The 24972-nt window shown below is 29.4% G+C and overlaps 2 protein-coding genes across 17 annotated transcripts; both read left to right on the forward strand.

Annotated features, from left to right (window-relative positions):
- The first annotated feature begins 7036 nt into the window (after positions 1 to 7036).
- LOC107010294 (zinc finger CCCH domain-containing protein 14) lies at positions 7037 to 9981 on the forward strand. Its single transcript, XM_015209567.2, has 3 exons — positions 7037 to 7226; positions 8230 to 8950; positions 9151 to 9981. Exons 2-3 carry the CDS (start codon positions 8234 to 8236, stop codon positions 9457 to 9459), a joined length of 1026 nt encoding a protein of 341 aa, XP_015065053.1. The 5' UTR covers positions 7037 to 7226; positions 8230 to 8233; the 3' UTR covers positions 9460 to 9981.
- Positions 9982 to 15515: 5534 nt separating this feature from the next.
- Positions 15516 to 20508, forward strand: LOC107010292 (F-box/LRR-repeat protein 4). Of its 16 annotated transcripts, none has more exons than XM_027914350.1 (5): positions 15516 to 18832; positions 18925 to 18989; positions 19072 to 19139; positions 19238 to 19558; positions 19825 to 20508. In XM_027914350.1, exon 1 carries the CDS (start codon positions 15666 to 15668, stop codon positions 17040 to 17042), a length of 1377 nt encoding a protein of 458 aa, XP_027770151.1. In that variant the 5' UTR covers positions 15516 to 15665; the 3' UTR covers positions 17043 to 18832; positions 18925 to 18989; positions 19072 to 19139; positions 19238 to 19558; positions 19825 to 20508. The 16 variants fall into 16 exon arrangements, with proteins under 16 accessions (XP_027770151.1, XP_027770155.1, XP_027770153.1 ...); XM_027914354.1 differs by having other exon boundaries at positions 18929 to 18989; XM_027914352.1 differs by having other exon boundaries at positions 15516 to 18630; positions 18781 to 18832; positions 19072 to 19558.
- Positions 20509 to 24972: the final 4464 nt, after the last annotated feature.

The following is a 24972-nucleotide window of genomic DNA, read 5'->3' on the forward strand; positions in this document are numbered from 1 at the left end:
AAATCTTAATTAGAAATACAATTTTGACTCATATATAGCTTGAAATTTTTGTGCTCAAATTTATGAACAATGATATAAAAAGAGATTAGTACACTAGTAAAGGGGATTTATAATCATTAAATCAGATGGAAAACATAGTTTTATGAAAATTTATAAATTATTTTATTTGAAAATCAAAATTTAATGAAAAAAAGAAGTTATGGTTGGCCCTTTTTTGGACACGTTTTAAAATGATTCTCTTTTTATTGCTCTTGCAATTTGTGGATTTTATAGATATTTTTTAACAAATTGAAAATTTTTATAATCAAAAGCAATTAGATTACTCTATAAAAGTTTGTAGATGCTAAACTATAATCTATTGTGTAATCAATTATATTTGCAAAAATAAAAGAAAATAGTAATACAGGGATATTGGTGTAATAGTATCAAAAGATCAGTTGGGCTTTATTGCAAACTCACAAATTTGAAGTGAAAATTTCATATAGGCCCAATAAACTTGGTCCACTGGTTGCTCTCATTACTCAACTTCTTTTTCACTGCTTTCATTAATCCTTCCCAAATTAGGGGTACAAAACTAAATCGAAAATTAAAATAAATCACAAATCAAATCAAATCAGGAAAAAAAACTCAAGTCGTGTTTGATTTGTTTTGGTTTAGTGTAGAAAAAGTTCGACTATATTATGGTTGATTTGATTTTAACTAAAACAAACTAACCCGACATTATATATATAATTTTAAAATTTTATTTTATACATAAATATATTTACTTTGATATAGTTTTCAAATATTTCTTATAGTTTTTCATAGTTTTTATCTTTTGATATACTATCTCGAGTTTGAAATTTAGAATTCTGAATGATCCAATATGATTATAGTCCACAGATGTTGATAATTATAATAAGACTTAAATCAAATTCAAATTAATACTAATGCAAAAAAGATTCATCCAACACTAAGAATGACAATAATTTGAGTATTTGTTCTTTATTTTTACATTGGTTTAGACAATTAAAACACACAACCTAATTTTAATTTTCTTTAATATTTAGTCACGTAACTAATACTTATTAAACTTATTTTAGCTTGATTTAGTACTTTTAAATTATGATCATTTAGTATTTATTATGCGATTTCACTATTATTATTATTGTTGGATATTTTAGTGTCATTAATCATGTCATATTTTGTGTTATTTTTTTACGAAATAAGTTTTTTCCTTGTAATTTTGATAGGACTAAAGAAATATTTGAAGTACAAGTAAATTATATGTTTGTAGAAATATTAAGAAAACCCAAAAAATAAAAAAAATCCCAAAAAACACAAGGGTAAAAAAACCCGAATTTTAATGATTTGATTTAATTTAAAAATTTAAAAATTCAACACAAGTAATTTGACTTGATATTTAAAAAATCCAAACTACATCCTTAACTCCTATTATTAAGTTTTGTACTGTTTATTTACTAGTTTCTTAGATTCAAAATTTATTAATTTTACTCATTAAATGAATAACATGCGAAATTAATTGGAAATTAAACTACTAGCTAGGTTTTAAATGTATTGCAGTGCATGATCATTCGTTCATTACAATTAAAAACTTAATAATTAAGATATTTCTCCGTTTCATATTGGATAAATATCTTATTAGAAAAATCTCTATGGATTTAATTCTTTTGATTACGAGCCAAAACTTCGAAAATTGAACACTCAAGCTCAGGACTTAATTATCTGCTAATATATACATATTAAAGTTGTGAAGTTGTGATTATCGCACTTGTTTGACAAATCATGCTTTTATTTTTGACTCATTTAGTTTTAGTTTGCAAAATAAATAAATGAAACGGTCAATATGTATATATAAATGAGGATCTTCATTCCGCTTATATAGCATGTCTTAATGATCAGAAAAATATATTTTTTTAAATTTTTCTTAGGGCTTTTTAATTTTTTTTTACACAATAATATTATGTGTGTATATACATTGCTATTAATAAGTTACTTAATGAGCATTACACCTCCTAACCTTTTAATAATATATATAACTCCTAACCTTTCATATTCTAACCTTCAAATTATTTAATATAATAAATTATAACTTCTAAATATTACACCTATAAAAATCCACTTTGAGACATGTATGATTGTCATTTTATTTTTATTACCTTATTCTTCATTTTATGTTTCTTTGATTTGTTAATTTTTTTGTCTTCTTTGATCTAATTTTTGCAGGAGAGGGATGTATAATGAAAAATGTTAAATATTTTGCATAGTTAAATTTTGTGACGTAAAATAATTTGACATGTCTAATTATCATTATCACTTTTGTTCTATTGTAATTATACATTTGATATTATTAATTTGGATTGTTGATGATACAAATCATGATTTTTTTATAGAAAAAAATACTTTGTTCATTTTCTCTTTTGCTTTTCTTTTATATTTTTTTGAGATTTTTTTTCTTATTCTTGTAGTTTCTAAAGAAACTGGTTATTTTTATTCACTTTGTAAATTTTGAATAATTTGAATTATGTTATGTTGAGAACATGATCCTTCTTTCCTCTTCAAATCATATATAACTAAATATTTTTAATATTTTTGCTTAATTAGTTAACTAGAATTTTATGTCTTTTTGTTGTTATTATTGTAAGGATTGTTTATAGTTCTCCGGTTAAACCTCCAATGCAATAAGAGTTGATTGGTTCCTTATCAACTTAATTAGTTAATTGAAGAAACGCCAATATATCTTATTTTTAATTTCGTCTAACAATATCTTCCTCCTCAGTAGCTATAAAAATGTTATACAAATATATAATAAATATTAGTAATAAAAATAGTAATATATCACATCTCAATATAAAGTAAATAAAATACGAAATATTAAATACAAACATGTTATATAGCTAAGAATCAAATAAATCGATTCCTCTTACAATTTCATATTTCACAATCACATAACAATGACATGGTAAATATAAATAATTTAACGTTGCATTATTTATTATATTATTTATATATGGAAATTATTTATAGGCCAAAAAGCTGTCTCACAATTTTCAAAATTTAATCAACAAAAAATTAATTATTTTTTAATTTTATTTTAAAATATCCGTAGGATTACTTTTTTTTGAAAATTTTAATTTTTTTCTATTCCTTTTGATTAACTTTTTAATTCTACGTCCCTTTTTAAAATTATTTTTCATTAATTTTTTTATTAATAGATTTCTCTCCTATAATATAAAATAAGAGAAAAAGTATATATTGTTCAAAATAATAGTAATTACTAAAAATAATGTTTATTAGTAGAATCATATTTAGAGACTTTTAATTAATTTGAAATTTTTTAAATGAGGTAAAAAAATGTCATATAATAAAATTAAACCATAAAAATGGTAGATAATTTTACTTAAACATACTTTTGTTTATTAAAAAAATATGTAACTTTTTTTTTAATCTTATTTTTATATATTTATTTTAATTTAATTTTTTATCATAAACTCACACTTCTTCATCTTTGATAACTTCTATACTTAATTAATACTTATTAGTAATACCTATAACTTCTAACTTTGTACCTTCATAACCCCCAATTACTTAATATTCAAATTTGTGACATCTTAAAAGCACATCAAAAGAATATTTCTAACTAAATATATTTATGTCTAGCTTAATTGTCCTCTACTTTAATCTTGTTATGCAAAACCTATCGACAAAGACTACTTTTTATAATTATTTTTATTTCTAATAAGAATGATACAAAATAAGATATATAAAAGAGAATAATTGATTTGTTTTTTGCATGAAATTATAAAAGCAAGATCATTAATAAAAGTCAAACTAAAACAATTCTTGAAAACATTAAAATGTATTTGTAGATATGCTTAGCAGTGGGAGATAATCAAAATTATTATGAAGTTATTTTTAAATTTTAAATAAAATATGAATCATGAAAAATGTAATAAAAATTAATTAAGAAAATTCATTTTAAACATTTTGCATAAATTAATATAAAGCTAAAGACAAGATAACTTGATTATGTTAAGATATGATGCTAATTGTTACTGTTTTAAAAAATATATAAATTAGTAAAAATACTAAAGACGAGCAAACTTGATTTTCTTAATTACGATGCTAATTGTTAGTGTTTTCTTAATGGAATTAAATAAGCAAAGACTGAAAAAATGAAAAATAAAATAAGAAAAAAGGGAGACTAAAAAAATAGCGTTGAAATAAATTAAAAAAAACGTAGAATTATAGAAGAGAATTTATTGAGAAAAAAATTAATACAGATAATTATTTCAAATATACTTATTACTTAACTATTCATCCTCCATTATAATGATTTTAAAAAATAATTTTTTCTCTTTCACTTTAATTATATAAAAATGTTGTTTTTCGTTTATTTAGTTAATTAAAATATTTTGTAAAATATTTTTTAAATTAATTCATTTTTTTTTAATTTTAAAAAAATACTTTTCAAAACTCTTTACCAAACTTCAAATTATAATTTGTTTTTATTTAAAAAATCAACAATAATAATATTATTATTATAATGAGTAAAAGGGAAACGCAGTTTTCTACTATAACTATAATTTGAATGGGACCAATTGATTGTTGAAGAATGAAATACACCAACGGGGTAAAACTAGAGGTGGTAGGACCACAAAGTTAGTTATAGCTGTGACAGGGAAGCAACTCCAGAGGCAGTAATGATTTCATTATTACTCATTCCGTTTTATATTAGTTTAAATATCCTTAATTCAATTTATTATTTTTTTAAAAGTTAAAGTTATTTTTCATTAATTTCTAAATTTAACTATTAGTATTATTATTTAACTTTTTTGATACTAAGGATAGCATAGAAATAAAAATAAAACTTTTACTTTGCCAAAAAAATAAGTAAAATGATATACTATTTTTTATGTAAAAAATAAAAATCGAGGCTTACTTACAAAATAAAATAGCCTTAGAAATTAACGAAAGTAGACTTTATTAATTAATCAAAAACTAAACATCATTACGTGAGATAATTCTATCTATATTCCTTGAGCTTTAAATCACATTCTTCATTCACCTTCCTATACTTTGATGCCACGCCAATATTACACTGGACTACCCACCCTGGCCCCTGCAGCTTCCTCTTTCCATCACCCAACAGCTATTTTTTATTTGTTTTTTGTCAGGTGGATCTATTGACATTTTTTTTAAAATTATAATATATTGTGGTGATTATACTTTTTTTACAATTTTCATATAATATTGGTTGAAAGAAAAAGGTTAAAGATAGGAAGAGCTTTTGATCCATGCTACTACGGTCTACAAAGAAAGTATATAAAACTAGTTGAAATTATGGAACGGCTTCAAAATTTGAATATTATAATTTTGAATTTGGCATTTTATCAAAACTTATTAATAATATCGAATTTGAAATATGTACTTTATACTTATTCAATTTTACCTGTATTTCAATTAATTCAATAAATACATGATATCTTTTATCATTAAAAAAACCATACTACTTTGTCTACAAAGATTTGGTCATATAATAAGGGATTGCTTATTGAATTATTTAATTGATTTTTTAATGCACACGAAGTCGAACAAATTTACGTAATTGATTATGAAAGGGGTTTGGAATCAAAATGGGTTGAATACATATATATATTAAAAAAGAAAAAAGTAATCGACTAACCCTGTTCTAAGTCAGTTGGGTTAAGATGTTTGATCAAGATAGACTAAATAATTAATCATTAATTTTTTTTTAAATTTATTGAGTTAATTAAAGTACAAGAGAAGCTATATAAAATTTACTTCTTGAATTTTTCTTTTTTCACGAATCAAAATGAGCTATATATATATTTAATATAATGAGCCAAATTTTTAGATAGATTGAATTTAGAGATATCTCGATGAATTAATCAATAAATAAATGAATTATTAATTTATTAAAATTTAAATAAATTGATTAAATTTTCTACTTTAATGAGTTAATTTTTTCATACATAAATTATATGTTACTATTTACATTTGCCTAAGATGAATGTCCACATGATACCTGCTTCGTACAACTGAATAGTTGATAACTTTGTTATAATCATTGAGATGAACACAAAAATAAAAATTTACAACTTAAATTTCTATTTTCAAATTAAATAGAACTTTATATATATATATATATATATATATATACATATAGTAATGAAATGAAAAATATACGAAGATCGGGGACAAGGTAGTAGTGAAGATGCTTCAAGTTTAATTTGGATCATTACCTGCCCTCTCTTTCACTAAATCATAGTAATAATTAGATTCAAATCAATCCTGAATTTGGTGAACAAAGATTAATTAGAACTTAGAAGAAATGTATTATGTTCTGAATGACTTTATCCAAAAAATGTGTCAATAACAGGTTGGTGATATATAACGTTAATAATAAGTAATTTGCAGCAACATTGGAGTTGACTAATAGTGAGAATTAAAATATACACAACCATATGATAAAAGTCATAAATAAATAGAATTAGTTAGCTAATTTTAGTTGAGCAGTTATAATCAAATTAGGGGAACATTAGTTTTAAACAATAACTAACTCGTGATACTTGATTAAGCCTTCCGTAACAACTTCTAAACTTCACATAGTATATACAACTAAATATGTGGGCTCCTCCTGCATTTTCATTCTTACATAACGGTTTTGAAAACGATTGAACTACTATCTTTTTATACACATTATAATTTTATTTCATAAATCACACTAATAATATACCCACTCGCATTCGGTGTAATTCATAAACGTGAAAGTTTTTCGTAAAAATTTAATATAATGTAAGTAACACTAATAACATTTTCACAATCGTATTCAATGTAATTTACAAGTGAAGTCGAAAAGAATTGCGGATAGATAGTCTTATTCTTGGGTTGGGAAGGTTGAGAGCTTGTTTCCTGTGAAAAGCCAATTTGACCGTCTCAAAATTCCCCGCCAAAAGTTCACCTCCATGCCGTATTATATATACTTGAAGAACTTGTGACCTAAGCAAGCAAAGTTCTTGCTACCCCATCTATTATATATATATAATATTGTATCCCCAAAGCACGAGTTATACTTTGTCTCAACAACTCGACGAAGACGTCAATTGCTTTCTCTGCTTCTTTCAATCAAATATTGGATCATCTCTTTCGTCTTAAAATTCAGAAATTACGCAGCTCCATTGTACTAGCACGACTATCTTCAGGTAGATTTTCTGGTGCCTTTTCTCCTCTTCGTGATTTCATTTGATTTTGCTTCTATTAGTGTTATTGTGATTCCTAGTTCAAATATCTATGTGAATTCTCGTTGTGTTTAAGTATTTGTTCACTGCAATTTTGTGAAATTTACTATTGCTGGACTGTGGTGCCTTTTCTACTCCTCGTGATTTCAGTAAGTATTCTATCAGATGTGATTTGCATACTCGTTGTGTCTCTGTTTATATGCTTCGATTTGTGTTGTGTGATTGGTAGATTCTATATCTATGTGAATTTCCGTTGATTTTAAGTTTTATTTTGTTCAATTCTGGAATATTCAGTACACGAGATGAACTGTACTTGAAGGGCGCTGGTATAAATTAGTGCTTTGGAATGATATTCTGAAATTACTGATAATTTTCGAGTTTAGCTTGCAGCGAAATGCTTTTTCTCCTCTTCCTGATATCATCTTCTAGAATTTTCGTCTGATGCGATTTGGTTATTTGCTACGTTCCTCTCTCTGTTTTGGTTCGATAAATCTTTTGTGAAGGTTTTTGTGTCTACTTGAATCTCCGCTGCTATTGAGTAATTGTTCTGTTTAATTCTGGAAAATTGAACTACAGAAGATAGTGCTTGAAACTTCATAGTTGACTGTTTCGAAATGCTTTTCCTAAAATTACTCATCAATCAAATAGCCGTGAGATGTCTTTTCTCCTCTTTGTGATTTCATAGCAGTTGTGAATAAGCCATATGCTTTACTTCTACGTTTCTCTGTTTAATTGATTCCATTAATTATATGAGATTGTAGGTGAAAAAGGTTTTGTGTGATTTTTAGGTTCATCATCTCTGCGGATCTCCATTATTTTTGAGTACTTGCTCTCTGCAATTTTAGAAAATTTGCTCTACTAGAATCAAATGTGTTTGAGTTTTTCTGGTATAGTGGTATTGTATTGTTGAGCGTTGGAATGTTTAACTGTAATTACTGATCATTTTCCGATTATACTCTGTTCTCAGCAAAATGCAGAACGAGAATCCTTCAAGTGATGGTCTCAACACCAGCATCGCCGATGCAGCTACAGTCCCGTCCGCCAACAAAAACTATACGTTCTCTGATGCAACTTCACCAGACTTGGCTGACAATCCATTTCTCTCACCTACCTCAACTCACCAATTCGATTCCTCTGAATTCATCCCCAACTTCTACTCAACTTTCTCTCGCAGCTCAAATTCCCCTTCCCTAACCTCCTTTGACGATACTGATGACCTCGTCACCGATGGTCGCCTCCACCAAGCTAGCTACATTCTTGAGTACCAGCAACTCTACAATCGGTACACTCTCTGCCTCGCACATTTGCAGGAATCTATCAAAGAAGTCGAAGCGCTTCACCAGGAGAATGAATCTCTCCGGCTAGTTAACACCGATTTGGATCGACGCCTGAGTCTCCTCACTCAGGCCACCATACAAAACTGTCTTCTCTCTGATTTCAATCGTTTTGGTATGGGAGTCAACCGTGATACTCAAATCTCTGATCCCAGACCTCCGAACATCAGGCAAGGGAGCGTCGTGGAACCTAACCGGCCTGAGCGAAGGAACACTGAACGAGTTTCGCTGCCGAAGAGCATTTCTGTGCGCTCGAGCGGTTATCTCAAGTTGAAAGCACAAGGTGGAAACACTGGAGGTCCCAGCCAGGCAAAAGCTCGGCAAAAATCTACGGTTCCACCCCTAACCGAATCTGTGAGTGAAAATATTCATTCCCCTTTCTTATTCATTTCCGAAAAGATCGTTGGTTCGATTTCAGTCTCATCTAATTTGTGAATTGTTAAAATTAACTGCAATCCATAATCTTTGCTTTAGGATTCAGCGCATTGCAAATTTGATTGACAATATGTTCTCTTCTTCTTTTTTCCCTCTTGTTTTCTGGGTTGTGGCTGTAGCAACAAAGAGTGTACGTTCCTGGAAGTAAGAAGGAAGAGGAGGCATTAGAGTTTGACGTTTACAACCAAGGGATGTTAAAGACAGAGCTGTGCAACAAATGGCAGGAGACTGGGACTTGCCCTTATGGAGAAAACTGTCAGTTTGCTCACGGTATCACAGAGTTGCGCCCAGTGATAAGGCATCCACGCTACAAGACAGAAGTCTGTAGGATGGTCCTAGCAGGTGATATGTGCCCCTATGGTCACCGTTGCCACTTCCGTCACTCTCTCACTGAGGAAGAGCGACGAACAGGTCCTGGCCTTTTCTGATGGTTCCATATATCTTTAATTGCTTTTTAGGTGTAAAACTACAATCCTATGTTCAATTACGCATATTGGTAAATCCCCCAAAAGCAATAAGATGGACAGATTTTCAAAAGTATTACGTGTATAAAATACTTTGGACGGACAGGAAATTATGGAATGAGGGTTATCTTCGAGGTGAAACCTGGCTACCTGCCCAAGTCACAATGCAGTCGCACTGCAAAAATAGGATAAATGTGAACTAGGTTTCTGGAGTTGGAACTGGAGAACCATATACAGGGAAGTCATAATCTTTTTTTGGTTGTTCTACTATTTGGGGATGCAGGGGAAAGAAATTGTATAAAATTCTTTTGTAGCTAATATTTCATCGTGTACCAATTGTGACAAGGGCATGGTGCAGGGGAATTAGGTGTTTAAGATCTTGTAATGGTCATGAACTGTTTATGGCAGTAGTCTGTTCAATTGCAACTTGGTTTATGAAGGAGATACGGTGTTCAAATAAAACTGAAAATTTCACTTCGACTTAAATCGACTCGTCAAAATTGATTTGTTTCTTTTCCCCCTCTTAATTTGGTCCACTGTTGATTTAGATAGAAAAACAAGAAAATCAAACCAATAAATTGACAATATGTAGATATATTCACTTCTTAAATAAATTCATCTATTAAAACAGTTCCAGATTTTTTGTGTGGTATGCAAATAAACAAAAAGTTGTAACAATTTTAATTTGAAATTTATTTCTTCCATTTTCTTTTATCAATACATGCATTCTTCTTTTGACTTTTAAAATATGTACATAGTAATTTCTCCTCTCTCGATAATTGAATTTATAACCAAAAAAAAAATAAGCTCATGGGAAATTGAGCTCCTAATATTTTGTTACGGTGTGTAACCAAATTGTTATTATATAAATAATTCTTTCAAAAGTAATTCATAAAATGTTTGTGTATACTAATACATTATTTGTAAATATAAAAGAACTACGAGTATTCTAATACGATCAAATATTTCATTCTTAGCTTCTTCCTCATCGAAGAAGTTTGTTACTTTCTTATGCTCATGATGTTATTGCTTAATAACTGAAATTACATCAATAACCTGCATTCACGGATGATAACTATAACGGATACACCCATGTTAATCATCTTATTGATTGCCTTTCATAATAATTGTAAATTCATTAGTGTTTATTAGCTAATATTTTGACTAAGTCAACCAAAAGGAAATGTAAAGAGCATTGTTTAAGGATAAAAGTAAATCAAATATCTTTTGAAGTGCTCCTTTCGTCTCATTTTGTATAAGTTAGTTTGATTTAATATGGAGTTTAAGAGATTTTTTTAAAATTTTTGATTTAAAGTGAGCGATAGAAATTTATGTGAATATAAATAATTTCATTAAAATAAAATAAGTATTTTAACTAAAAATTATTACTACATATAATAAAATGTGTCATTCTTTAATAGATTGATAAAAAAAGATATAAAAAATTTAATTTTTAAATAATACTAATTATGTATTATTTTTTTTACCGACAATAATATTTAACATTATTATTTACTATCCAAACAAACATTCAAACAATCTATTTATCATATTAGTATTAGTAGGCGGACCAAAAGGATCCTATTAATTAATCGGAAAAGGTTCAAAAATACCCCTGAACTATTGGAAATAGCTCAAATATATTCTTGAACTATATTCTGGCTCAAAAACACCCTTCCGTTAAAGTATTAGGTCACATTTACCCTTATACTTAACAAAGGTGTATTAAATGCCACGTGGATGATACGTGGACGCCACATGAACGACACGTAATGCCACATAAGCACCAAACAACTAATCACTAATTTTGCCACATAGACTTCAAAACCCTAATTACTGATTTTGCCCTCCACAACTTCAGACATCCTAAGTCCTTTAAACGATTTCCCCTCTTTCTCTCTACTTTATACGATCTCCCTAAGGTTTCAGGACGCCATTCCATCAAAGTTAGATTTCACCCATTTCTTCATCTCACTGCTAAGGTTTCAAAGTGGATTTTGGCGACGGTAGGTTAGTAAATCCGTTGTTCTTATTCGCGATGGTTCTAGTTTTGCAATTTCCAAGATGTTTTTTTGGTTAGGGTTGCGACTATAGTAAATTTGTAGTTCCGATATGTTAGATTTAATTGGAAATTATTTGTTTCTTGGCACGACACTTCAAGTGGGTTTATGAGATTTTGTTAAAAGTACCATTTTCTGGTTAGTTACCCTTCTCTCTCCTCTAATCATTATCATATAACCACCTTCGGTCTACGTGGCATCATCCTCACCATTGCTTCCCATTAAATCCTAGCTGTTCCTTTCTATGTTAGTTGCTTCTTCCGAAATTCAATTACTACTGTAGCCTTGTTTAAATATCGAATCCCCACCTCTCCATGATTTTTTTCCTATACTGATCTTCACTTCATAACATTTAACTTGTTCTCTCTTGAGCTGAAAAACTGCTGCTTGGCATGGTACCTCGTAAGGCTAGCTTTTGCGTGCAACCATTATAGATTTCAAAGCCTTTGAGTTGATTCGTGTTTTGGGTTTGCAAAGTTCAACCCCCACCCCCTGCCCAAACCACCCTTTTCCTGAAATTACACTTTACCTTCCTCTTTTCTTATTCTTATTACTCTCTCTGCTCCATTTATAAAGCTTGAGAACCGGGTTTTGTCTTCCGTGAAAGTTCAATAAACCTTGTTGATATAACATGCACCTTAAGTTTGTGTTAATACCCATATGCTAAAGCAAGCAGAGCTTGAGACATTGCCTATTAGAACAAGGTAGCCCCCAACAAAAATTGTTTTCGTAAAATTGGTTTAGTTTGCAGGATATTCCCTTAACGGTATGATGATTGCAGAACCGTGGCTCAAGTTTTGCAACGGCAGTCACCAGTAACCTCTATCTCAGAAGAGACTGGAGATCTCAGCTTAAATACAATTATAGACGGCAAAAACAGGAAAATATGTGCCCCAATGTTTTTAGAGACTCTGGTAAGTCCATTGCTAATATTTTTCCATGATTAGTTCCTCTTTCTTGGGGATGCAAGTCAATTCTCAAACATTGGTGTTCTAGAGGCTAAGATGCTCGGCCTCTCCAAGTGTCTGATCCTCCAAAAAAATATACTCTTTGACATGCAACTGGCCGCATTTTTTTATGAATCCAAGCAACGTAATCTGGATGTCTTTAAATAGTTAAGAATAAGCTAAGAAATTAAAAATAATCATTTTTTGAAAAGTACAAGGAAATTTGGAAAATTGGTAGCGAGTTAAAGTGAGTTTTTGGTCAACTTCAAACGGTCATAACTTCTAGCTCAGAATGATTTAGGAATATTTACAGATATGGTTGGAAAGCCCTTGGAAACAATCTGTCCAACGCCGTCGAGTTTGCAAAATTTTGAATTCGGATGAGTGAGTTATGTCCTTTAGAAGTTGGGCTGTTGGATCAAGGAAATGTCCAATCCGGGAATTAAAAGGGTAAATTGATCTTTTCCTTATCCAATTCAATTAATTAGTTTTAAGGGATTAATTGGGGTAAAAAGCAGACTTGATTCAGTTTAGAAAGTTTGAGAATCAATGTTATGGCTTTTGGAGAAAGAACGCAGGAGGAGAAACAAATAACACCGTCAGTAGCTTCAAACATTAGGTAAATTCAGAGTTTAAATTTAACGTTATAATTCATTGATTTTAATTTTAACATTTATAATATTTTTAAAAATATTTTCATACGTTCTTTTTTATATTACAAGGATCTACAAAGTTATTATTTATTATTTTTATTTGGACCATCTTTCTTTTTAGTATTTTTCTATTTCGAATATTTTTATCATAGCTTATCCACTTCTTTAAAAAATAAATAAAACCCTATTTTGAAAATCAATTTTCTTAAGTTGAGTATTTACCGAAAGTAACCTCTTAACACACAAAAATAGAAATAACATTTTTATATATTTCATCATTCTTAGAGTTTTACTCCTAAAACTATACTAATCCTTTGTTATATTGGGTCATTGGGGTGGTAGGACCAAGTTCTAGAATTTCTTTTCCCTTCAAGTCTATAATGAACTTTTCTCTAGTCACCTTTTAGGATCTTGTACTTATAATCATGTATTATAATATGAAATATGATATTAATCTCTAACTTTTATGATCAGATAATTGTAAAGTTTAGATGATTTGTAAGTATAAATTTTGTTTTTAAGTTTTAAGAAAAGAACTAATATATAGATGAGGGATATATAGTTCTGAAATTAATCAAATTATTTTGCTAAAATAAACAAGACGATGTATATAAATTTATTTATAAGCACAAAGTCTAAGTCTTGTTATCTCATGTATATAGATTAGCAAATTATAAATAATAAAAGATGAAAAGGAAAATAAAAGAACTATCCGGATCCACGTAACCCATTGTGTGTCCTTACGAAATTTAATTCCCTCTAGTACCCTAGGTTGTAGATTAATTTCTCCCAAGATAAAAACGGATTAACCACAAAGTGATACCTCAAACTTCGATGATTTCAACGAACTCAAAATGATAGCAACGAATCAAACATACAGACACTATCGATTGATTTTTTTTTGGTAAGAAATGTATGCTGAAGAAGAGAAGAATTCGATGCAGAAAAATGAGAGATATATAATATCTCTATTTATAGCTAATAAAGGGTAAATGTCACAACTTTTTGGAAAAAAACAATCTTTTAGAAAGGTCATGATCCTTTGAAAAATGCACAACCTTTCAAACGATCACAATCTTTTAGAAAGGACACAACCTATCATAAAGGTTACAACCGTTCATTTTCTATTCACACTTTTAAAACCCAACAAGTCTCACTACTCTTTTTTCCTTTTCTTTATATAAAGTTTAAAAGAATATTACTCCAATTAAAAACTAATTTAACTTGAAAAAAAAAGAAAAAAGAATTACACTTAACAAAATTATTTAATTTTTTTTAAAAAATCATTTTTTCAGATTTATAGTTCGAGCGATGCAAATAAAACGAAGGGTCAAGAAACGATCCAAGGTACCAAACGTGAGGGGCAATTTGTATAAATCATACAAAATTCGATACAAACAAAATAATAGTAGTTGCTTAGGCCTTAGCACATTGTCCATTTCTATATTTGTTCGAGTGCTATTGACTCCTCACATCCATTTTTAGTCGTGGACTATAAAATAAAATATAATATATATTTTAATTTAGTATTGATTAACATAATTTTATAGGTATATAAACAGATATTTAAATTTATATAAAATTAAATAAATAAATAAATATACGTGTTTTATGTAACATGGTACACATAATACATCACGTATAATATGAATTGACATGTATTATGTATGTATCTATTTATATTCAAGTTTAAATAAGTTGACGTATCTACTTATGCACACACAAACTCAGAGTCCTTATATACATATTAACCATAGACAAGTTAAATGATATATTTATGCATTATGCCAAAAATATATATTAATTTTAATTTATTGAGTTTGAAAAATCAAGTGATAATTTTTTTTGTTAAGGACATGGAGAGGAGTTATAAGTTGGAAATCAAATCCCTCACTAACTACAATAATTTATATAATCAACAATATAAATTACTAATTTATGAATTGATTCGCTTTTATTACTAACCATGGTTATTTTTTAAAATATTAATTTATTATATTCCATGAATGATATATAAAATATAAAAATTATTTTTAAAATTTGATAAATTTAGAGAAAATGCACAAGTATTCCCAATCAATGTTCAAAATGTTAGAGACATGTTTATACTATACTAAGGTCCTATTACCCCTAAATTTATTTTATAAATTATTTTTTGCCCTTTCACCCTTTTTCAATCTAGGTGACACTATCTTATAAATTCAGCGCATGTTTACATTTTTTCAAACTAATATTACGTAAATTAAAAGAGTAAAATATAAAATATTTATTTATCCACTTTTAAATTAACATACTTTATCCCGCTAAAATGAGTGACAGGCGGCATAAGATATTGAAAATCTGGGCATTGCTTAACTGTAATAAGCAAGGCATTGTGCCGTGTGTTCCACTTCAGCTAACTGCTCTGTTTCTTTAAGTCCACAAAACAAAAAAATGAATGAGTGGTAGGTAAATAAGGACACCTATAATACAACTCTCTCTCTCTCTCTAAAAATTTATTTGTGTTGAGTATGGATTCTATACTCTGTGATGAACTTCTCCAAGAAATATTCCGCCGCCTTCCTCCGCCGTCTGCCGCCTCTGTTTCTTTAGTGTGTAAGCGGTGGCTTCATCTTCTTCGTTCTTCAACTACTTCTCTTTCTATCTGTTTTATTGAAACCCCTTTAATCCCTCTTTTCTCATCTTTTCTCTGTTTTCATCCTTTTTTATCTACTCTTTCTGTTACCATTACACATACACTAGATTCCTCTGATCAATTGCTTAATTCCGTTGCTTCTTCTTGCCCTAATCTACGACATCTCCGATTCTTGAATGGCTCTGTTTCTACTTTATCTCTGTTTTCTCTTTCTGTTTCTTGCCCTAATCTTGTTTCTCTTGCTCTAACTCTTTTTAGACCCCTTTCTTTTCTCTGGGTAACCCCTTTTGGCAGTCTTAAAGAACTCTCTATTTACTCAGCTGGAAATTCAGGGGAATTTGATTATGGTGAGTTTTATGGTTCTTGTGAGTTGAATTTGGAGAGTCTTTTGTTGACTGGAATTAAATCAGGGGATAAGGGGGTTGGTTTTTTATGGAGGAATTGCAAAAAGATAACAACTTTGAAGCTGATAAGCTGTGAAGGGGTTGGTGATCAAGGTTCTTTTTTAACATTTCTTCAGTGTTTAGAGGGTCTTCAAGAATTGGAATTGAGAACTTGTAGGACAATTGCTGATGGGGTTTTGTTGAAATTGGGTGAAAATTGTGCTATGTTGAATTCTTTGTTGCTCTATGATGGTGGTAGTAAAGACGGGTTATTTCATTTCTTGACCCAAAGCAAATGTGGTAATTTGCAGAATCTTGATTTAAGGTTGCCTCTTGATCTTGATAACAATCACTTGAAAGCTGCTGCTGAAAATTTAGGGAGTTTGAGGAGTTTAAGGTTACAAAGTTGCTGTCTTGTTACTGGTGAGGGGCTAAAGATTCTTGGAAATGCTATGGCTGATGGGCTTGAAGAATTGGCTTTGATAAATTGTGATGTAGTGGAAAGAGAATCAGGTTTGTTGACTACATTAGGACAAGATTTGAAAAGATTAAGGAAATTGGACTTGTCTTTTAATGACATGTTACTTGATAAAGAACTTATATCGATGCTAGTATCCTGCAACAATTTGAATGAATTGAAGGTAAGGGGTTGCAAAAAATTGACAAATTTATCTATGGTTTCATTGGCTAAGTGTTGCAAGAAATTACAGAGTGTTGATGCAATGTATTGTTGTGGGATTGAGGCACAGGGTGTTGAGTTATTTGTGTTGAATTCACCAAAGTTGAGACTGTTACAGGTTGAGGAAAATAAGGTTTCTGATGTGGCTAAGAGATGGGCATCAAATAAATTCATTGAAGTTGTTGGTTGATAATAATAAGGTTTTTATTGTTCATAACAAATGCTGATTACTTGTTTGTATATATTTATCACATTGTTAGCAGAGAGGAATCATGTCTCCCCTGCCAAAAAAAATTAAATAAATGAAACTGTTGTACAGAACATCACAACTAAGATGCTTGCTTATTTTGCTGTTTATGGAATCACAAGTATTAGGATGCAGTAGTAGTGCAGTTGAATTTAAGTAGTTTGCACTTTACTTGTGTGTTCCATTAAGTATCAAAGAGATATCATTATTCTTCCATTAACATATTGGTTCCTTCTCTTTAATTTTATTTTTAAGTTATGCGGAAATTAATACATGCATAACATAAATAGATTTGATATGCTTATTGTAGGTAGTTCTTATTCAAGTGTTTGATCGATAATACTAATGCATATTGGTTAAAATTATTTACTTGTATAGAGTTCATCATTTTTCAAACAGTTCCCATTGCACTCACACCCCAAAAGTTAGCTCAAAGGGAGGAGGATTGCCCAAGCCTTATAAGGAGTCCATTCATCTCATTAACCATTCTGAAGCTTACATCAGTCGACTATGATGGTTTTATAACTAATAAGGAAGCAGGTTCTAAGGATGAAGATACACTACTTGCTGATCCTACTCAATATCAATGGCTAGTAGGATGATTGTTATATCTCACTATGACTAGAATTGACATTGCATATGTAGTGCAAGTGCTAAGTCAATTCATGCATAGTCCCAAACAATCTCACATGAATGCTACCTTAAGAGTAGTGAAATATATAAAGAATGCACCAGGTTTTGGTCTTCTTACCCTCTGACAGCTCAGGAAAGTTTGAGGCATATTGTGACTCTGACTGGGGTGGTTGCTTGCAGACTAGGAGGTCAGTCACAGGGTACTCGGTAAAGTTTGGCAATGCTGTAATGTCCTGGAAGTCAAAAAAAAAAAGGAAACAGAAGCTAGAAGCTCTGCTGAAGCAGAGTTTAGAAGTATGGCCGTGGTGAACTGGTTGATTGGTTTGTATAAGGAGCTGAGGATCAGTGTTGAGGTTCCCATACACCTTTATTGCGACAGCAAAGCTGCTATTCACATTGCAGCCAATCCCATCTTTCATGAAAGAACTAAGCACATTTACATTGAATGTCATTTTGTGCGAGACAAGATTATACAAGGTATCATCAAGACTCGTTATGTTTCCACTAAGGAGCAGCAGGCTGATCTATTAACCAAGAGTCTTGGCAGGCAACAACATAAACACTTAATGACCAAACTGAGTTTGAAGGATGTATTCAAATCATCAGTTTGAGGGAGGATGTTGAATAGAAGATATTTTCAGTAATTAGTATGTTTAGCTAATTGTATTCTGTTAGAACTGTCAGTTAGTTACACTGTGAGATTATGCTGAATAATACTCAAACATTTTATTTCATTCTGTTCTCTTCTTCTCTCATTACCTTGAAGGTTCTCATATGGTGAAGATCAAGGAACTTCACAGTTCGGATATACTCAAAGAAAGTTCATACTTAGACTGAAGAAAGCTAGAAGCAGGAATAGGAGAGGCATTTTCGTTTACAAATGTCAATCTTTCAGAAGGTGTCTCATGCATCATACTATTCCATCACTTTGCCAGAAACATTTGAACTTGATGCCTTTGATCTTGACCTGAATAGCTGATCTTGCGTAAGATTGTTTTAGTTGTCATCTAGAGTCTGTATGTAGTCATATGTGCATTTTGATTTCCAGGTTTGAGGATACTCATATTAAAAGTCGCAAAGAGATAACTTTGGAAGGTTAGGTATGTACTACTATTCAGTTTTTCACTTAATTTCCTGTTATAATACCTTTTTCTGTTTCATTTTCATTAGTAATGATACTTTTTTCATGTAGCTAGATCAAATACTAACGCGTGAAGATCAGTATGTAGCTATTTTGATTGATGAGAGGTGGATCAGGTTCATCTTTTGCTTTATATTTGCAGGGAATTCTAGATTTATTCACGTATACTATAACAACATTTTGAGTTCGTTTTTACAGGACATACGGAAGAGTTTGTCAAAATTGGGTGAAGTTTCTGAATTAGGCTCCATGCCTGTGGAGACAGAGTAATAATCTAATTGACTGTAGATGTAGATTTTTTTTCTAATTATTTCCAAGATTTGAATGTGTCTTTTTTACTCAATGTCAAACTTCTTCCCCTAAGAATCACACAGCACTAAATCAAGGAACTGTTCGTGATGACATTCCTCAAGATATTCCAGAAATTGAAATCATGCGCGATCCTGTCCATGAGAGTGTTCCCTTATGACCAGACCACCGTAATGATGTGATAGAAATATGGAGGAACAGATCATGGAAACTGCGAGATGGAAGCCTCTCGAGGACACATTCTTTCCTCTTTGATCATACAGAAAGGTAACTAGAGATGCATGTAGAAAAGATACCAGTGAATTGCAATGCCAGGAAAAGAAGGATCATGTCTCTTTGGTCACACGGAAACAAAACAAGAGACATAGAAAATGTGGTATGTTATTCGAGCCTTTACTATAACTGTTGGGTGCATCTAACAAAACTTTCTTTTTTTTAGTCTAATACAGTCAAACCTCTCTATAACGGCGTCCTTTGTTCCAGTATGTTTTGGCTACTATAGCAAATATGTGGTTATTAGAGAACACATAATATAACATATCAAGAAAGATCTGTTCCACAAGAAAACATGTTTATTATAGTGAAATGTCGCTATAGAGAGGTTTGACACTACTAGCTAACTCAGCTGTTGTAAATTTGTAGGATTATGTGATGATCTCAGCAACATCTACAAGGAAGACTTCATTTCAGCAAAAGTCAAGATGGCTTCCTCACAAAGGATCATGCTTTGATGCGAGTGAATGCTTATGAAGAGTTTTATTAAATTGTTAAGCCAAAAATGACATTTAAACTTAATTTACCTGTTTTTCATCTGATGAATTGCTAAATACTGATGCAGGATCTAGACGACACTCCCTATTGGTGAGCTAAGAACCTCTATTCCGATAGTGTTGGTCAATTCAATCTTCTATGGTAAAATTTTATGATTTTGTTGATATAAATCATATGCTAAAGCAAGCAGGATTTCGAGGTACTCCTGAAGTTGGAATGCCAGAGTTTGAGACATTGCCTATTAGAACAAGGTAGCACCCAGTAAAAATTATTTTCGTAAAATTGCTAAGATGCTCGGCCTCTCCAAATGTCTGATCCTTCAAAAAATACACTCTTTGACATGCAACTGGCCGCATTTTTTATGAATCCAAGCAACGTAATCTGGATGTCTTCTAATATTAGTTATCTGTGGGTGTGATTGAGTTAAGAAAAAAAGTGTATATATACTTTTTATCATTTTTCAGTTGCTCCAATGATCATAATATGTATCTATTGTATGAGGAATTATTTCATCGGTTCCTTAATATATACTTGTTGTATGATCCTTTTTGGAAATTGCCTACAGGTGTAGCAGAATTGTGGACTTGTCTCTGTATTTTTTACTGATCATTAAAATTAAAAAGAAAGAATGTTGCTTAGGCTTTATGGGTGACAAAATTAATTCATACAAATATGAAATATGATTTGTTTATAATTTCGCTTATTAATTTAACTTGACCCAAATCTGTCTATTTTATTTTTAAGTCGAGCGATATCACATAAATTATTATTATAAAAATATATATATATATCTTAAAAGGAAAAATAATAGAGTTGTAGTGTAGCACCGCCTTTTGCGGGCTCATTGTAGGCGCGAGTTCAAAATATTCCTTTTAAGGTTCCCGCCAGTCTAATTATCAACCGGGCAGTTCGGGCAGGACAAAATAAATGAAGTGTTTGTTTAACATTATTCATTATTTCAATTTTTTAATAAAGAATTTGAGTTTGAAATTTCTTCACAAAAAGTAATTTTTATTTTAGACTATGTAATTTGTCTAATTTTCACTTTTTGAAAATAGTTAGACCTCAATGTATGTCATTTTATAAAATTTATGTATAAATATCATATTTTGCCCATTACATCCTTATTGATTTGTAGACATTGAAATTTTTTGAAACTCTACAAGATGTATTCAATTTGAGTTGGACTCTACAAATTGTGGTCAACTCAAATTAGTATTCTTGGAGGCTATTCAACCTTAAATCCTAATTTATGCCTATATAAAAGGTACTACATTCTCTTAAAAGGCATCTCGAAAAATTTATAAAGAGATCAAGATCTCGAATACTTCACAAATTGATGGATTATTCATATAGAGAGGTCAAAATCTAAATCATCCTAGTTCGAGAAATACGCCACTAATGACCCTCGGATCATGGATAAATCCTAGGAGAATAGAATCAAGGGATCAACAAAATTGTATCCGCTATCTTAATCAATAAAATTATGTTTCTTCATATTTTATTTTATATTTAAAATTTATTGCAAACAGATTAATTAATTAATTATTTTTAAAATATACTTACTTTGACTAACCTTAAAAATTTACAATTAATATAAAAATAAAATTACGTTACTTCTTAATATAACTATAAATAAAAAAAAGTGACTTATAATATGTGACGGAGGGAGTATGATTCATGTATTCAAAATCAAAGGATATGAATCTAACTAATTTTCATAGGATTCCTTGTAGGGGCCATGTTTTTCTATTATTTCTTTCACATTTTTCCATGCATAAATTTCATTGGATTCCTCTTCTCCTTTATCCAATATAAATATATATATGCTCATTAATTAATTAATGTACTTGTTAGAACTGTCTCTCTGAAAATCTTACTTGAACTCATTAATTTTTAATACCTAATACAGTATGCATGCTAGAGTACTAATAAGAAAATAAAAGAACAGAACTAAATCTACAAATATACAGTAAGTTAACAGTTTCTAGAACGTACGTTTACATTTATTTATTACAAGAGAATACAGATTGATTTCTTTTTATTAGAAGAGGTTTCACTTTCAATTTTAAATATATAAACTCTTTGAATTTTGAATAAATCGACCCCTTAATAGTAGTTATAATCCAAACCAAATTACATCATTTTCTCCATAGGTTATAGGATTATATGATATGATGTTCCTTACTTCGAGGATACTCACTAAGTATATACGTATAGTTCTTTAAAATTTACTCAGTTAACTATATTTTTTAAGAAAAGTTCGGAATCTAAAAGGCTAATAAAAATAAGTTTAAAATTAAAAAACCGTATATCAAATTTTGACTCACATAAGCCGAACACACTCAACTCTCTCTCTCAATTCAAAAATACGTCCTTTCTAATCGAACTAACATTTTAAAGTTTAATGTTTCATATCATTTGTTTAAAGTTATAAAATTAAAAATTATTTTAATACACTTACACGTATTCTAAATTTAGAATCATAAATTTAATTTTACTTTATTTTTTGAACTTCGTATCTCGATAAATAAATTATGATGCAAGGAGTAGAAGATATTGGACCATGAGAGATAAGTGTTTGGAGTACGTATAGGCATTATTGGAGTGAGATAGAAACCTTAGTATTAAATATGTCTAAACACAATAATAGAGCATTTATTGTACAAACTACGAACCATAATAAGTTGATTTAATTATAGGAGTATTCGTATGAATCACTCATCTCATTTTGTTACTATCACTTCACTCAATGAAAATAGTAAAAGTAACTTTGTAATTTACCTTTAAGGCGGAGTAGTTCATCGAAATACTCTATTATTATAAATAATTAGTAATTTTGAATTTGATTTTAGTTGGATATATAGTCATTTTTATTATAAAGTTTTTTATTTTGATAATAACCTTTTTTGATACCTTTAATATGTGCTTTATCAGTCAAATTCAAATTTTACAAGCTTTAATATAAATATTAATTATAGTAAAAGAAAATTTAAAAAGATGTATATAACTTTTTTCACTCACTTCCACTTGTTTATTGTACTAAACTATATTATCACTTATATTTGTTACTTTTAGCACATTAAGGAAAAAAAAAGATTATTTTTGATGTTTTATATTCAACATGATTTATTTTATTTAATATAATTTCTTATAACTTAATATGAACATTGTAAAACTCAAAAATGAATCGGTATGGAGTATTAATTAAGAAGATTAAGATAACTGTAGTATCTTCTTCGCGTTATATTAGTTGATTATCTTACTAAATTAAGAAAATATTAATTAAATTTATCCTATATTATCCTTGTAATTAGTACTTTTTTTTTGAAGTATTCAAATTTGTCTATGAATTTCTAAGATTTTTTAAACTATAAATAAAATAATTTTTTTAATTTATGATTTCTTTTAACTTGTGTGTGAAAAAAATCAACTGTGGAATCTTACGGCTGCATCTGCAATGTGCTGTTTCCGATAAGGTAACAATAGGGGGAAAAAATTGCATTTCCCTTTATCCAAAAAGATAAACTTTAAAGAATCCAATGAAATATATGTTGAATTCAATTCTCCATTTTAATTAGTGGGATTTTGTTGCCTTTTAATTGATGGAACTACCTTTTTTTAATTAATTAATTAATTAGTGGAACTTTGTTGATTGTATTTTTCATATTTTTTTATTTTCAAAACTATGCTGATCCCTACGAAACTTTATCTATTTTAATAAAAATTAAGAATCTTTTCTTAGAAAAATTATTATGAGAATATTCGTAGTCAAATTAAAATTTCCAGATTTAAACCTAGATAATATATTAAAAAATTTTTAGAATGAAATCTTTTTTTTTAAAAAAAAGTATATATTTTACATCAAATGAGTCTAAATTATAAGTTTGACCAACAAATTTTTAATGTAGAATGGATAATTTGTTTTTTAAAAAAATAAAAAATTAAAGGGAATATGATTTGGAATTAATTAATAACGTATCCCAAAATTTTATCCTTAAAGACTCCTTAGATTATTATATATATTAGAAATGCAATATTAATCAAACCAAAGGCAAAATTTAATTTCTCTATCAAAAGCAATGAATTGAAATTTGTACTAAAAAATTTAGTAACCCCACATAGGATTCTCAAACAGTACCATCTTTTTGTCTTTTAATTACCAGTGAGGAGAAATTGGATTTGCCAAATACAGGTTTCAGGTTCAGTAGGGGGCCGCGACGGGCAGGGGCGAGATCGAGAGGATATCGAGGGGTTCACTTAAATTCATTGACGGGCAGGGGCGAGATCGAGAGGATATCGAGGAGTTCACTTAAATTTATTAACAAAAAAAATTATTATAAATTAAGGTATTTAAAAATATTTCTTGTGTATATATACGAAAGTCGAATTTTAAAAAAAATATACACCATAGAAATAGAAAAATATTACACCATAAAGAGCTCTGATTTTCTTGCTTCATTGAGTAAAATGAGTGTAGTACAGTAACTAATTTGCAGAAAACACATCTAGCGACTAGCAGTTTTCTGTATATTACGGTGTATCTCAGTTCACTTTTAATTATTATAATTTTTTTCATAGAATTAAATTATAAAATTTTAATTGATATTTTATGATCTATCTTTTATCATATTGATATGTTAAAAAATTATAATTTAAAATACTTTTCGTATAGCTTTTGAATATCTAATCTTTTTACTTAAAATATTTAACTAATATAATCTAATTTAACTTTAAAGATTAATCAAATTGATTTCTGAAAAATTGGACAAGGATTTACGTCACATTAACCATTAACCAAGAAAAGAAACAATGAGCCAAAGTAGAAGCAAAACAAAAGGCTGTAAAATACTTAAAAATTTTCTTAGTTTTATAGATTCATAGAAATTGAACCACACTAGCTAATCTACTAAGACCATATCTTCTCTTATCGATCCTAATTTATGTGATATTATTTAAATTTATAGTCTAAAACAAATCATATATGTTTGATTATTTGTAATATTGTTCATTATACAG

This window comes from Solanum pennellii, chromosome 2 (genome assembly GCF_001406875.1).
Source record: "Solanum pennellii chromosome 2, SPENNV200".
Lineage (NCBI taxonomy): Eukaryota > Viridiplantae > Streptophyta > Magnoliopsida > Solanales > Solanaceae > Solanum > Solanum pennellii.